Consider the following 14,539-nt stretch of genomic DNA (forward strand, 5'->3'; position numbering starts at 1 on the left):
GTAACACTGTGGGGACCAGCGAGAGGGAGCTGCTTGGCTAGAGAGCGGCAAGCAGTCCATCAGTTCCAGTTTCCTTGGGGATGTCCTGTGGGTGGAATGCTTGTAAATCACAGTAGTGCAGCGTTCACAGCTCCAAGGAGAGCTGCAATACCCGAGAGGTTAACTCAGAGCATGAGTTCTGGGGTCAGACACACCCAGCCCTTACTGTGTGCCTGGATGAATTAAACAACTCAAATCTCAGATCTTTCTCGTGTAAGATGGAGTTACTACTAGTAGCAGCCTAATGATGAAAACTTCTGTGCAGATCATTTGGCACAGGGCCTGGCCTGGAATGAGCACTTATTAATGCTTACAGTGATGCCTTCACAAGAGCTGGAAGTCAGGCCTTCCAGTTGATTCTTTGGAGACCATATTAGGTGTCAGAAAAACCTGGGGGTGTGATTAATCCCAGTTCCTGTGTGTGGGGGTGGGGTGGGGTGAGGGTGGCCGTGGATCCAATAGTCCTTCATATGAACTAGATTTTTGGTATCTGTTAGTTTCATGGAACATCCAACCCTAATGTCACTTACTGAAATCTTAACCCCTCTGGGGTGAGTGTAGGACTGAACTGAATTAGGTGTAGTATTCATTTGTGTACCTTCTTCAATTAAAAGAAAGTCAAAAGTCATTCCTAGACACACACACACACACACACACACACCACCTTAACCCTGGCCACCCCTATAATACTTCTGAGGTGCCACAGTCTTTAAAGCCATTTTAGGTGCCAATAAATGTTTCTGGTTTTATGACGGTCACCACCATGAAACATTTCCATCACCTTTTCTTTGACTTACTGGCAAATACTCTTGAATAAAATTATTTGTTACACGTTTCCCTAATTTAAACTTGCGTTTGGCAAGGGATAGGCAGCTCTAGTGGCTTCTCCACTTTAGGACAATAACCGCCCCCACCCCCACCCCTGAAACACAGCTAAATCAGGTCAAGACGATTCTCAGGAGCGGTCCTTTATATTATCCAGTTGCATAACACACTTCTTGAATAAATGACATATCCCAGCTTAGGGTACATCACCAGATTCAAGTCAGAGAGTATCCTCTGCCAGTCGATAAGCGTGCGGGTCACTGGAAGATCTCTCCGTAGAATTCTTCTCAGGGCTTCGTTTGATAACTCCTGTAATTCTTCTAAGACAGCAGCTTGAAATGTATTCTCTTGCTCTTCCACAAGCCTCGCAAAATTTAGAGCCAGCTGAGCTTGGTTAACTACCTCCAAGCTTTCTTTCAGGTCCTTGGAGATCTCAACGTGAAGGTTGACACACCTGAAGAAGTGAGCTTGTACAAAAATCCTTCCGGTCACCTGGGTTAGAAATGGGTTTACCTGGAAAATCCATTTCGATTTCCAAAGGCCGTTCCAGTAGTCGCCTGTTTCGTAGCTGTGATCCTCAATGCAAGCGATCAAGAACTCCTTGCTTTTCACCGTCTTTCTCAGCACGTTGCAGTTTCCCGACGGGAAGTGATCGTTCACGTACAGTTTTAAGGCGCACAGAACAACAGCCCTCAGGTACTCCGTCTCATTCCGAAGGATGCCGTGACTCTGGATGTCTTTTAACTGGTTTTGGAGCAGGTCGAATTTGAAAGAAAGTTTGCTCTGGTAGTCAAAAAACCGGTAGTCCCCCAAGACATTGTGGTGAGACAGGAGCACTGCGTTTCCGTCGATGCAGAGTGGTACAGAGTATTTCTGGCAGTGTTGGTGGCCGGCACACTCACCTTGATGGTGCATGAGTTTTTCATCACGGATAAGCAGACAGAGGTCATCAAAAGCATTTACAAACTCCCCCGGAGGAGCCTGTATCAACAGTCTGCGAATTACTTTCTCTTTCTCTTTCCTACTCAGAACGCTAAGTGACATGTTCGGTTGCAGCAGAAGCAAAGCTTCTGAAATAGAGTGTTCAAAGGACGAGAAAACATTCCATGGGACACCTCTCCCATCAAGGTGTTAAACATTCAAGCTTACGAGGGCCATGTCTGACCCTGAAAACAGACTGTCTGGCAAAGCTCTGAGTCTCCTGATGAAGTCACAGAGAAGCTTTCTCCGTGAGGCACAGAACTTCCAATGAGCTCACAATGGATGTTCAGACCAAAAGAAAAACATGACAGTCACCTGACAGCCTGGTGCCCGGCCAACCAGCTATCCGTATTTTGAAGATTTTTAAGAACTTAGCCTCCTGAACAGCTTTCTTCAAAAGTGGTGTGTCTCTGTGTGCATTCTATGTTGGCAGGGACCTAGAGAAGCAGCCCCGAGTTTCTAGAGAGTGTTTGGCAGTCCTTAACACCTTTGGGGGCCACAATGGCATTGATTTGTACTCAGGCCCTCAGAATTCCTGCCCCCAGCCCACCGGAAGCACGTTAACGCTGAAAGGTTTGAGGGGTTTAAACAAAAGAGTGAAAATAAAATGAGATACAATGGCAGTTCGTGGGATGACGTCAGACGGCACGGGAGGCTGCATTTATGAGCACTGTTGGGTTTGGGAATGGTCAGGACATAAGCAAGAAGCCCAGAAAGTTTCAAGGGCAGTGAAGCGCAGGGACCACACCTTAGGCTTGGTTTTGGTGGGATTTAGGTGTGAGCTAACTCCGGAGAACAAAAGCAACAAACCAGCGTGTTTTCTGCTTTCTCTCTAGAAAAGGGGCAGCAGCAATAGCCGATGAATTTCAAGAAATCTCTTTCCTGCAAAGAGGCAGAGTTAATTATATTTGGAACCTGTGACAACTCACAATGGGGAGAAACTCCTAAGTGAGGAGAAACGGAACTACAGGTCATGAAAATATGGAGAACAAATATCCACTTAGAAGTCCTTTCTGATCCTCATTCCTCTTCTTTCTTTGGATTTATCCCCTTTCCCTCGATTCACTTCTCATTCTTTTTGATCAGCTCTGAACTTCAGTTTCTCTCATTTAAGTATAAACTGTTTCCTTCTCTTTCTGTCCTGAGCTCTTCTGAGTTCCCCTAGCTTTCTGTTATCTTTTTCTTATAATGACATGAGCTTTGCCATATTAAGTCCTAACCGTTAAATTTAAGGACCTCTCATTAGTTCTAACAATTTGAAACTGAGGTAATTGTTGAACAATTCTTACCAGTACTTTGCATGATTTTATAGACTGTCACATGAATTTTCTTAACCTTAGTTTTGCAAATTGAAGTGTCCTTATTTTTGTAGTTTGTATATAACAAACAAGCTTGATTATTTTAGTTTTCTCTTTCATACCAAATATACACTCACCATGGCATTTTTAACTCTTTTGGGTGGTCCTTAAAATGTTGCTTTTGGGGGCATGTGTGTAGCTGGACATTTGGCTAATGTAGTGGTGTTTATAATTATGTCAGAACTGGTTACTGTTTAATGAACACTCAGTGGCAGAAACCGTGTTCAGTGATACACTATGAACTCATTTAATGCCCCACCTTCCCTAAGTATTAATTTGACCACTTTTCAGATGCAGGAACTAACGCTGAGAGAGATCAAGAGATCTTGATCTTGATTCCAACTGCGTCTCTAGTCCGTGTCTTCAGCCAATAGACTGTATTTCCCAAGCAATAACTTGATTTCTCAAAGGTTAATTTTATTCTTTTCCTGTAAATTTTATTGCGTTATACCCTTTCATACTTAATGACGGAATAGTACCTTCTCAGTTTTGTTTTAAATATTTTTATCATAAAATTGTTTTCTCGGTTAAGCATGGGATAGAATATCCTTTCAAAATAAAAAATAAAAATGTTGAACTGAAGGGAGCTAAAATATTCTTTAGTCATTTTAAGTACTTAATGATGTTCCATGAAAATTTCCTTAACTTCTTTGTGCTTCATACGTGGTTTTTATCAATGATTCGGGATGACTTTAAAGGTGGAAAAATTAACCTAGAAAAAACTCAGAAATTACTTGAAAAATTCAATATTCGGTGCAATGATATTCACATGAAATATATTTTTAAGGTGAGATCATATCCGCCCCCCTGCCCACCCCACTCTAGAAAGGACTGAATGGGACCATATCGATAGCTACTTGGATGCTTTCTGCAGAAAATACATATGGAAAATTAATCTCTTAAGAATTAAAGCAATTAATTATGCTAAATATATTTATAATCAACACGGAGAGAATTTAGGTGGGCGGTAAAATGAATTGTTGACAATATTTGAAATAATACCAGGTTATCAGTTTAGAACAATCTGCTGAGAATACAGGAATATTCACATCAGATTAGGACTGGTAATCTGAGCAAACCACGTCAATGATGAAACAGTAAACTGTTTGGATGCTAGTGATTTCTAGAAGGGATGGATAATCTTCAGAGAAATTGTAGTTTACTTGCCTCCAAGTAGAAAGTCATGCCGGAAGTTCTCCGTTTAAAGAATTAGTAGGAAGGGAATCTGGCTCAGTTCTGTCACTAGTGGATGAAGGGAAAGCTCATGAATAAAATCAGAAGAAGCCACACATTAGATGAGTTTCATACTAGGAAGATGGCGGGTTTCTGGGCAAGAATACTAGACTGGCCAACCCAGAGAGTTAGGAAGATAGACGTCCCGAATATCACTTTGTTTTTTCAAAGTGAGTAGCCAGATAACACAGTCTATGCTGAAGTTGTTACCGAACCAACACAAACTGGGAAGCCTGTTACCTTACCTGCGAGCTAACCAGTTGGCGTGATACAGTTTCAGGGATGCTGGCAGAGACAGGCTTCCGGTTCAGAGGAAAAAGACAGCGTGTTACAAAAACAGCAGTTGCCAGAGTATCAGCATTTTCGTGCTGTCCCTCTAAGTGCCAGTTCCCAAAGTGTGATGTGAGGAGGGTCAGGTGACCCCTGCAGTGGGTGGGTTGCATTACCAGCGAGGGACCTCAGGTTTGAGAAGCCCAGAGCTTTTATTATGGGCTTGTCTGATCTTGGCCCCGGAGGGTGTCACTGTCATTATTATCCCGGACAGTAAACAAACCTGCTCTTAACTCTGGAGGGAGATATTATCCCTTCAGTATGTAAACAGCCTTGAGAAGCTTGTCCCTGAAGAGAGGTGGTTGGTGCCTCTGCTCAGAAAATGAGCAGAAACACAGGGGGCCCGTGGAGAAGGACTTCCCAACAAGCATTGTTCTCAGTAAGGTTTAGCCCTCGTGTTTACTAACCACGAAGGGGAGGGTCAAAAGAGAAAAGCTGTACTCAGGAAACTGCAGTAAAAGACGAAACATTCAGAGCTGTTTTTGTGAATCCAAGAAGCTTGTGCTACCATAAGCTATCAGAATAGTAATCAGTGCATGTCTGATACCATACCTGAAGAACGCAAGTTTCTGTGAAAGACCTTTACGCCCAGAATTTCCTCCCAGTGGTACCGCCCAAAGGGAGAAACAGCGGTGTGCTTTCTGGTTTAATACAATTCACATTCAACACAATATACAGGTAGCAATGTATTAAATCTGTATCAAATGTGACATACTGTAAACCTTACTTAGTGATGATCAAGTTGCTGTGAATTATCCTGCAGGACAGAGATAGCTGTTTGAAATGCACTTGAGTAAAATGCATACAATATTAAAAAGCATTATGTAGAATACTCACCTGTTCTAACAAGGAAAGAAATAGCTCATTAATTGAAATTTATGATTATTTGGACGTGGCAAGGCTGAAGGTCTATTTGGTGTTTAGCAAAACCTTTTAAAGTAGCTATGAAAACAATGTTAATTATAAAAATTAGAGGGGCAGAGATTGCGTAGAATACTTCAAAGATCTCTTTAAAATGACTTCAAGTATTTTAGAAGCATAAATTGCATGTAAATAAGGCTGATTATGATAAACCATTCTTTCCTATAAAAATAATTACCCAAGGCCCTGTAATAGAAAATCATTTGTTGCTTTAGGCTAAATTGCTGTATGTGCATTAAAATGTTGATTCAGTAGTATGCTTAGGGAAGATGTATTGGCCAGCTGAATTTTCTGGATAGGAGATTAAGAAGAAAAAGAGTTGGATAACTCTTTTGCTTTTCACTTTTGTTGCTAATCCTTCCACACTTCATGGGTTCACCTTTTAGCCAGAGCAAATAAAATGAATTATGATGAATCTTTTTTTTTTTTTTTTTTGGTGGCCACACACTAAAAAGCTCAGTGTCTCAGAGCTGTTATTATCGACAAGCTCAGTGGTCCTGGAGATTCTTTACTCTGTCCGATCTGATTTGTGTAATAGTTGGCAAGTCAGAAACCTCTGAGCAAATGTCTTAATCTGCAGAATGGGGATACTAATACTGATTTTGCAGGATTGTTCTGAGTATTAAATAAGATATCATTTGTGAATGTACCTAGTACCAGACTTGGCATAAAGTCGGCATCAAATAAATACTAGTTGAAGCTACATCAATCATGACTGTTCAGAAAAATTTAGAAAATTGCATTCCATTTCTTGATTTCCTAAAGAAGCTGACATAAATTCAGACATGAATTTATTTTCTTACAAGGTGAATTTTTATTATACAATTTGAGTAAAGAAGATGTACCTTTATGACCCTGGAGAAGTATTCTAAACTTCTTTTTACAAAATTAATTACTGGGTCATGGCTTGAGTAGCAATTCTTTTTTTTTTTTTAAATCCCTTTATTAAAAAATCTTTATTGCTTTTATCCTTGTCTTTAATTTGTAGCATGTGAGCTATTTTATAAGAAATATTATGTGTCATTTCAATCCACATAGCTAATCTTAGATTATACTCTTGATTGTTGGCTGAGTATGAAATCCTATCCTTTTTAATTTCAAAAATTTACATTATTATAGGACTATCTGAAATCTTCAAATTCTCTAAGCAGTTAACAACCATTATTAAATCTATAGTATGTGCATAGCACTCTGTTAGAAACTGGATTGTAAAAAAGAAAGTGTTATATCTCTCATAAGGAGAAAAAGAAATACAGAAATTACTGTTTTATAGGTAGATTATAGTAAATTTCATAGGTAACATTAATAGGGAATCTTAGCAGATGGAGACACTTAAGTTGGGCTTTTATAAAAGATGCCATGGTGGACGTGGCATTCTTGCTGGACCTTGAGGAGTGAAAAACAATATGTGTAGAGAACAGTGCAGGAAGTGGTTAAGGAACTGAAGGCAATCGAACATGACTTGAGTGTACAATGCATGAAGGGGACTGGTGAGAAATAGCTGCAAATTCCAGCTGTGGCCAAGTGATAGAAATCCTAAATGGCTGGTCATGGAATTTGGACTTACTTTTGTAGGCAGTCGGGTAGCCATTGACATTTTTTGAGTAGGGAAATACTGCATATTTTAGGATAAACCTGGCAGCAGTGTAGAATAGATTGGAAGTTAGAAGGCAGAAAGATGAGGTAGGATGTTTCTCTGCCAACTCTGCCCTACAGATCTGCACCCTGGGTCATTTCAGCCACTTACATTTTTGTTTTGTCCCACCTCTGTGACGTTTTTTACCTTAGTTGGTCTTCCAGAATCTAAGTTTATTTTTAATCATATATGAAAAATAAATAGCACCATATCCTCTTGTAAATGCTACATTCTCTCTTTTAGCTAATAGACTGAAAGAATCATTACCTTTTATTCTTCAACTTCTTCAGTGATTCATTGCAATAATTTTGCCTTCACACCTATCTTGAAAACCTCTTTATTTCAAAAATGCTAAATCCAGTTGTTAGCTTCTCTGTGCATTTTTATTTATCCCTATTTTCTTAAACTTCTCTATATCCTGACTCCTAGGACATAACTCTCTTCTAGTTTTCCTTTAAAATTTTATATCATTCCTTCTTCATCTGTCCTGCTGGCATTCTTTCTTCTAGTCTCTTAAGGTTGTGTTCTTAGTTTTCTTTCTTTTTACTTTACAAACTCTTCCTGAGCAATCTTACTGACCCCTCCTCCCATTTTGTGGAGACATAATTGGCATATAGCATTGTATTAGTTTCAGCTGTAACACTGTGATTTGATATATGTATATATTATAAAATGACTACCACAATAAGTTTAGTAAACATTTATCTCTTCACATAGGAACAATTTTTTTTCTTGCGAGGAGAACTTTTAAGATTACTTGCTTAGCAATTTTTGAATATATGATATAGTAGTATTATCTGTAGGCACCATCCTGTACAATACATCCCCAGAGCTGATTTATCTTACAACTGAAAGTTTGTACTTTTTGATCATCTTCATCCATCCTCTCCTCCCCTGCCTCTTTTTTTTAGATTTCACATTTAAGCGAGTTCATGAAGTATTTGTCTTTCCCTGCCTATCTTATTTTACTTAAAATAATGCCCACCAAGTTCATCCATATTACTGCAAATGGCAAAATTTTATTCTATTTTATGCCTGAGTAGTATTCCATTATATATATTTTATATATATCTCACATCTTCTTTATCTATTCATCTATTGATGGACACTTAGTTTGCTTCTATGTTTTGTCCAATTGTAAATAATGCTGCTATGAACATTGGAGTACATGTATCTTTTTTAATTAAGGTTTTCAGTTGTTCTTTTGGATATATACCCAAGCGTAGAATTGCTGGATCATATGGGTTGTTTTTCAGATGTTGAGTTGTATAAGCTGTTTATATATGTTGGATATTAACCTCTTACTGGTCATATCATTTGCAGATATTTTATCCCATTCAATAGGTTGCTTTATCTTACACTTTTTTTTATCCACTCATTTGTTGAAGGACATTTAGATTGTTTCCATGTCTTGGCTATTGTAATAATGCTACAGTGAACACGGGGGCACAGGTGCCTTTTCAAGATAGTGATTTCGTTTCCTTTGAATGAATGCCAAGAAGTGAAATTGTTGAACCATATGGTAGTTCTAATTTTAATTTTTTGAGGGGACTTCCATGTCATTTATGACCATTATTTGAACTCCTTATCAGGTAAATCACTTATTTTTGCTTTATTAAGTTCTGTTCTGGGGTTTTATCTTGCTGTTTTGTTTGGAACATATTCCTCTCTTTTTCTTTTCCTTTTTTTTACTCTCTGCGTTGATTTCTGTGTATTAGATAGAACAGCCACCTGTACCAGTCTCGAAAGGATGGTCTCATATAGGAGATGAACCTTATCATTTAGCTCAGCCCCAGCTCTGGCTTGTCTCTCAACCCTTATGATTGTTCAAGCAGCCTTCTTTATCATTAGTAGCTCTGAGTCATTGATGGTGTGCCAAGACCTGTCAGTGTCCCAAAAGGAGGACCTCAGGCAGCATCTGGATGCAGGCTGATTGAAAGCTGGCTCTTGGGCAGCCGCTTGTAAAGTGTGCAGAGAGAGCCTTTCTCAGGGAAAGGCTGGGAGATGGATGCCTCTGTCTGCTCCCTCTGAGCTGAGCCCCAGGAGGACAGCCAGCCAAAGACTTCTCTCTTGTTTGCTTCGGTTCTGCCGAACCCACGAACACAAGCCCCGCTGACCACCAGAGTCAGGCTATCAAGGGGCACGGCCTGTGGGCAGCAGCTCTGTGCACAAGCTCTCTCCAGGGAGACGCCACCCACCCAGAGTGGGGCAGGGGAGAGCCAGAGGCTCCCGAGAGAGCCACAGTGGGCCCCTGGTTGTGTGTTAAACCTCAGGTCTGGACCTCAGGCTGCAACCTCCAAGATAGGCAAATAGGCCTCCTTCACAGGAAGACTGGGGCCTGGGTGCCTCTGACTGCTGTCTCTGTGCAATAGAGACAGAAGGAAACTAGAGAATAAGGAAAGGGAAAGATGAGGTAGTTGAAACTAGCATGTCAGAGTTTGGGAAAAAAAGTGGCAAGTCATGTGATTTCCTAGAATATATTTTGAATACTTTGTTTTTAGTGTAATTTCAGAGTCAATTATAAAATGCTACATTTTATGTTAAAAGTTCTGTGTTTTGACAGATCAGCTTTCTCATGATGTCGTTTAAGTAACATTTCATCTTTTTATTAGCAAACTGAGCACTGGAAATAGTTACAACATGAAAAGTCCTAATTCTGTTTTCTAATGTGTACTATCAGAATGACTAGCAGTAGAATTATTTTAATATGTCCTTTTGTCCTCGTGTATTTCGTCATTCATTTAAACATATAACCACTAGGCTCTTACTCGAGTATAGGTCCAGTATTAGGAACTGGGAATAAAAAGAATAAAATCTCTACCTCAATGGGCTTCATAGTCTTAAGGTAGAAGATTTATTTTAAAATTATGCAGAAACACTGAATGGGTTGTTCAGTAAAGTTCTTTTGTAATGCCTTGTAAAGAATAACCACTTAATGAACTTTTTTTTTGGAAGCAGGAGAAAAGTTGCTTCATTACTTTTATTTTATGTTGTACATTGTAAATGATTAATATGTAACATTTTAAAAAGCTGTAATATTTCCTGCAGTGGGGCCTGAGATTTTACATATTTTCTGGAATATGTTTTAAAAAATGTCTTTTCCTACTCTCCCTAGATTTAGGGAGACATTTATTTTAGCTCCTTTATCCAATTAAATGAACATATTTCACCAGAATCATAAAATTGTTTAGGTGATAGACCAGGTCCTGAATACCTCAGCCAGGCACTCTTGTAAGTACTAAGGGTACAGGAAACAGAGGACAGGTTTCCTATCTGAGATGGTTCTAGAAGGGATGTAGGAAAAAAAAAGATTTTTATTTCAGCGCAGCACACCCTGGAAGAGAATTATCCGTGGGAGGGCTATTGAATGTGACCTGGGGAGGACACAAGAAGGGTAAGGGAGAACTCGTGGGGAGGGACACTTTTTCAAGGATTGGTAGAAATCAGTAAATTAGGAAATAAAAGAAGGGTATTCCAGACAGAAGAAACAGCTTTTACAATACCAAGAGATAGCTTGGTATTTATACTGTAATTAATTCAGAGCACGGAGCATGTGAAGTTCAAGGAAGAAGAGGGTAAGGGCAGAAACCATCAGTGAATATCTTCAAGGGTCTTGGATGCACACAGTAGTTTGGGTTTTGTCTTGAAGACAAAGGGGAATCACTGAGAAATTAGAATTGAAGGGATTAGAATTGAAGGGATCAGACTTGTATTTTACACAATTTATTTCTGCACATATACTGTTAATACGTTAATGATGCACTGGATTTGGTTTTTTTTTTTTTTTCTTTTTTTCTTTTTTTCTTCCCACTGCTTGTCTGTGTGGTTCTGGAGTTAGTTCAGGCCCTGGATCACCATGCCTGTGGGGCTGGGGACAGTTTACATAAGATTTTTGATCTTCAGTTTCCTCCTGCTGGTGCTTTGTGAGTTGTGGCTGCTGTATGTGCCTCAGCTATGAATCTCTCTTGCTAGTCAGTTTTCTTCTTCCTGCATCTCCCGCTGCTGATGCTCTGTTCACCAGGCCTTATCTTTCCTTTCCTTGTTACTTACCCCCCTGTTACCTTCCTTTTCCTTCTGTCTTAAATTAAAATTCCCATCGAATTCCCTACTGAAATTAGAATTCCCATCTTCAGCGATCCAATTCTCATCTTAAGTGTGTGGTTTCTCTTTTTTTTGGTAATTTGGTTAGTTTTGACCCTTCATTTCCTTTGGGTTTGATCAGTTATAACAATTAGTTGGAATTGTGGGATTTTGTTTCAACTTTACATCTCTAATTCTTTCTAGTATCAGATGACAACTTTGATCTTTAGGGAAAAACAAAACAGAACAAGCTACCAGAGGACATTCCAGATGGTCAAATTTATATCCTGCTTGAAAGAAACAAAACTTTCATTACTGAGCAGATAAAGCATATCTTATTTTATGCCACTGTTCAGTATGATGGTAATTTTTAATTCATAGAATTTTATATGACAAAACTTTTCAGCAATTATAGGCACACTTTGATTTTTACTGACTTGCTCAAGATCTTTGTGATAAATTATGAGCAGGATGGTGCTAACATTAGAAAAAAATTTGATTCTTTAACATTGACTTATGTGGACCTCAAAATCCAGAATTTAAAAACAGTAAGTTGAACTTCATGGCCTTTTAAGATTATTGATAATGTGAATTATTTTAAGATTATATAATTTTAAGGTGCTATTCTATGTAATGTATCATGAGCTCTGGAGACACATCTTCTCGTTGACAAACTCCGATCCCAGCCTCTCCCCCAAGCTTATCTCCATCTCGTTCCCACTTAGGGCTTCGTTCCAGTTCCTGCTCCTTCAAGCTGCTCCGTGCGCACAGATTCATGCTCCTCCTGGAACTAACCTTGGTCTCTTCCTACTTGATTCCCAGCTCAGACCACTTCTTGGATCAGATCAAACCCTCTGGTGAACTTTTCCTTACGAAGTGAAGAGGTCGTTTCCATCTGTTTAATCCTCTGCTTTACTCCTAGGCTCCTATAGTTAAATTTGTCAAAAGATTAGACACCAGGCTGGATGCTGTGAGGGAAGCAGACATAGAGAAGACAGGACAATACAGTGGGATCCAGTCCTCAGAGCAGCCTGGTAACACAGGCATTGCTGTCCGTCCCGTTCTGCAGATGAAGAGCATGAAGCTCAGAGTTTAGTTTACATGTGCAAAGTCCCCCACACTCTGGAGCTAGGAATATAATGTCAGCTCCGTCCATCTACAAATTGTCAGCTTTTCTCCACAATACAGTGGCTCTTCAGCACATGATCTTTGTGCTTAAGCTGTTTCCAATGTAACAGGAAAATTAAAATATAAATAGCCTCTTTGGAAATGAAATGTCCTTCTAAGATGCACTTCCTATGCATCGACTTTTTATTTGTAAGTGATACTATAGTTCTACTGGTGTTTCTAACTCTCCTCAACTCCAGGCATTCTTGACTTTTCTTCCTTGTGCATCTAAAATGTTAATGTGTTGAATCTTTCTGACTTCTCGCTTCATAATTTTACTGACGCCTGTCCTTTAGTTTCTACTCCGCACCTCCCAGCTAGATGGCATCTTCTCTGTTCCCCTACCTGCAGGTCTCCATGTCTTCCAGTTGGTAACACCCAACTAATTGTACCAAACTGCTATGTTGCTAGTCATTTTCCTATTCAGAACCTCACAGTGATTCTGTTACTTTTAATAACTGGACCGGTCCACTTTCTTGTCTCTTATCTCATTAAGTTCAAACTTGAATTTTCCAGAACAGCCAGGTGAATCCACTTCCTTGTGGAAACCTGCCTTGTGTGTCTCTGTCCTGAATCCTTCAGTGATTCTGCAGATTCCACTTCCTCAAGGTATTAAAACTACCTACTGCAGCTTCTGTATTTACAGTGATCTTGAATGACTGATTTATTCTGACATTTATGGTGCGGGCTGCATATTGGTGACACAGGATTATGTACTGTCTGGCATGGTTTTAAGAAGGTAGTCAAGTAGAGTAAAATAGAGAAATGAAATGTGCAGCTGAAAGATAACCTAGAATCCTTATCTTCTCCCATATCGTTTTTCACTCCCACTGTGACCACTGACTTTTAAGTGGTGATGATCTGCTAACCCTTCGCCAACTTTGGCATCTCTTCATGCAGTTTTATATATTTTATCTGAAGTAAGAATTTAATATAACTTCTTTCTAGTATAAGTCGATATGTATATATTACACAAATACTCTAACGTTTTCACTTTGTGTATCTTTTATATTCACAATGTGAGCCCACCAGTCATTTTCTTTAGTAGGATAATGACAGGCTGAAGCAAGGAAGAATCACCATAGAAGAATTTAGAACAATTTATCGAGTTATTGCACACAGAGAAGAAATTACTGAGATTTTCAACACGTATTCTGAAAACCGGAAATTTCTTTTTGAAAAGAATCTGGTCGAATTTTTGACACAAGAGCAGTATGCACTCAACATTAATCAAAGTTTTGCTTATGAGATCATACAAAAATACGAGCCGATTGAGGAAGGTATGCTTGCATTTCAAAGTTTTATTAAATATTTATATGCCAAGTTTTTTTTTAATGAATTACAGTTATCAAATTCAAATTTTTGACTGGGTCAGATTTCTTCTGGGTAATATGAAATATTGGCAGGTTTAATTTTGTATTTCATAGACTGTAGATGTGTGTTTTAGAAACCTGCATTGTGTAACCATGGCATCTTTTCTGCTTCATTGTCCAGTTCCTTTCTTTTCACTGCTTCTGTGTATCTCTCAAGTGTTCAGAGGTGAGCTTAGGCAGGGAAAGCAAGATGAGAATTCTGTTACATGAATTGTAATGGAAGAAAGTGTCTTCATAGTCATTAATAAAATAGAAACCCCGGTATAGGCAGTTTTCCAGTTTTATATGCTCTATTATTGAAATAATATGAATATGAAAGTAGCTAAATGAAAACAATTCTAGGAAAGAAATAAAATGTTACAAAATCACTAATTTCCCTGTTGTTTAGACACATAATTGTCTATTACATTTCATAAACATTTAAAGAATTTTGCTTTTCTTTCATTTTTGAATGCAGTTATCTGGTTTTAGCTAAATGATCATTTTCATATAGTTTTTGATCTCTGTCTCTTCTTTCAATGGGCAAAACATTTCCATTTCTTTTCACTTATGCTCGTCTTTAAATTTAAAAAAAGTAATATAATAAAATATTCACA

The 14,539-nt window shown here is 38.8% G+C and overlaps 2 protein-coding genes across 3 annotated transcripts in view; one reads left to right on the plus strand and one right to left on the minus strand.

The window, feature by feature from the left end:
- Positions 1 to 995: 995 nt before the first annotated feature.
- Positions 996 to 2,070, minus strand: CAPZA3 (capping actin protein of muscle Z-line subunit alpha 3). Its single transcript, XM_006192093.3, has one exon. The coding sequence runs from the start codon at positions 1,906 to 1,908 to the stop codon at positions 1,009 to 1,011; it is 900 nt and encodes a 299-aa protein (XP_006192155.1). The 5' UTR covers positions 1,909 to 2,070; the 3' UTR covers positions 996 to 1,008.
- A 1,746-nt stretch (positions 2,071 to 3,816) lies between these two features.
- PLCZ1 (phospholipase C zeta 1) overlaps positions 3,817 to 14,539 on the plus strand; it is a 35,993-nt gene continuing 25,270 nt past the window's right edge. Inside the window, exons 1-2 of one of the 2 annotated variants that reach the window (XM_032473132.1) lie at positions 3,817 to 3,990; positions 13,619 to 13,850. In XM_032473132.1, the coding sequence (XP_032329023.1) occupies positions 3,823 to 3,990; positions 13,619 to 13,850 (400 nt within the window). In that variant the 5' untranslated portion in view covers positions 3,817 to 3,822. The remainder of the gene's footprint in view (positions 3,991 to 13,618; positions 13,851 to 14,539) is intronic. The other variant, XM_032473133.1, reaches the window with a different exon arrangement.

The sequence above is a fragment of the Camelus ferus genome, chromosome 34 (genome assembly GCF_009834535.1).
Source record: "Camelus ferus isolate YT-003-E chromosome 34, BCGSAC_Cfer_1.0, whole genome shotgun sequence".
NCBI lineage: Eukaryota > Metazoa > Chordata > Mammalia > Artiodactyla > Camelidae > Camelus > Camelus ferus.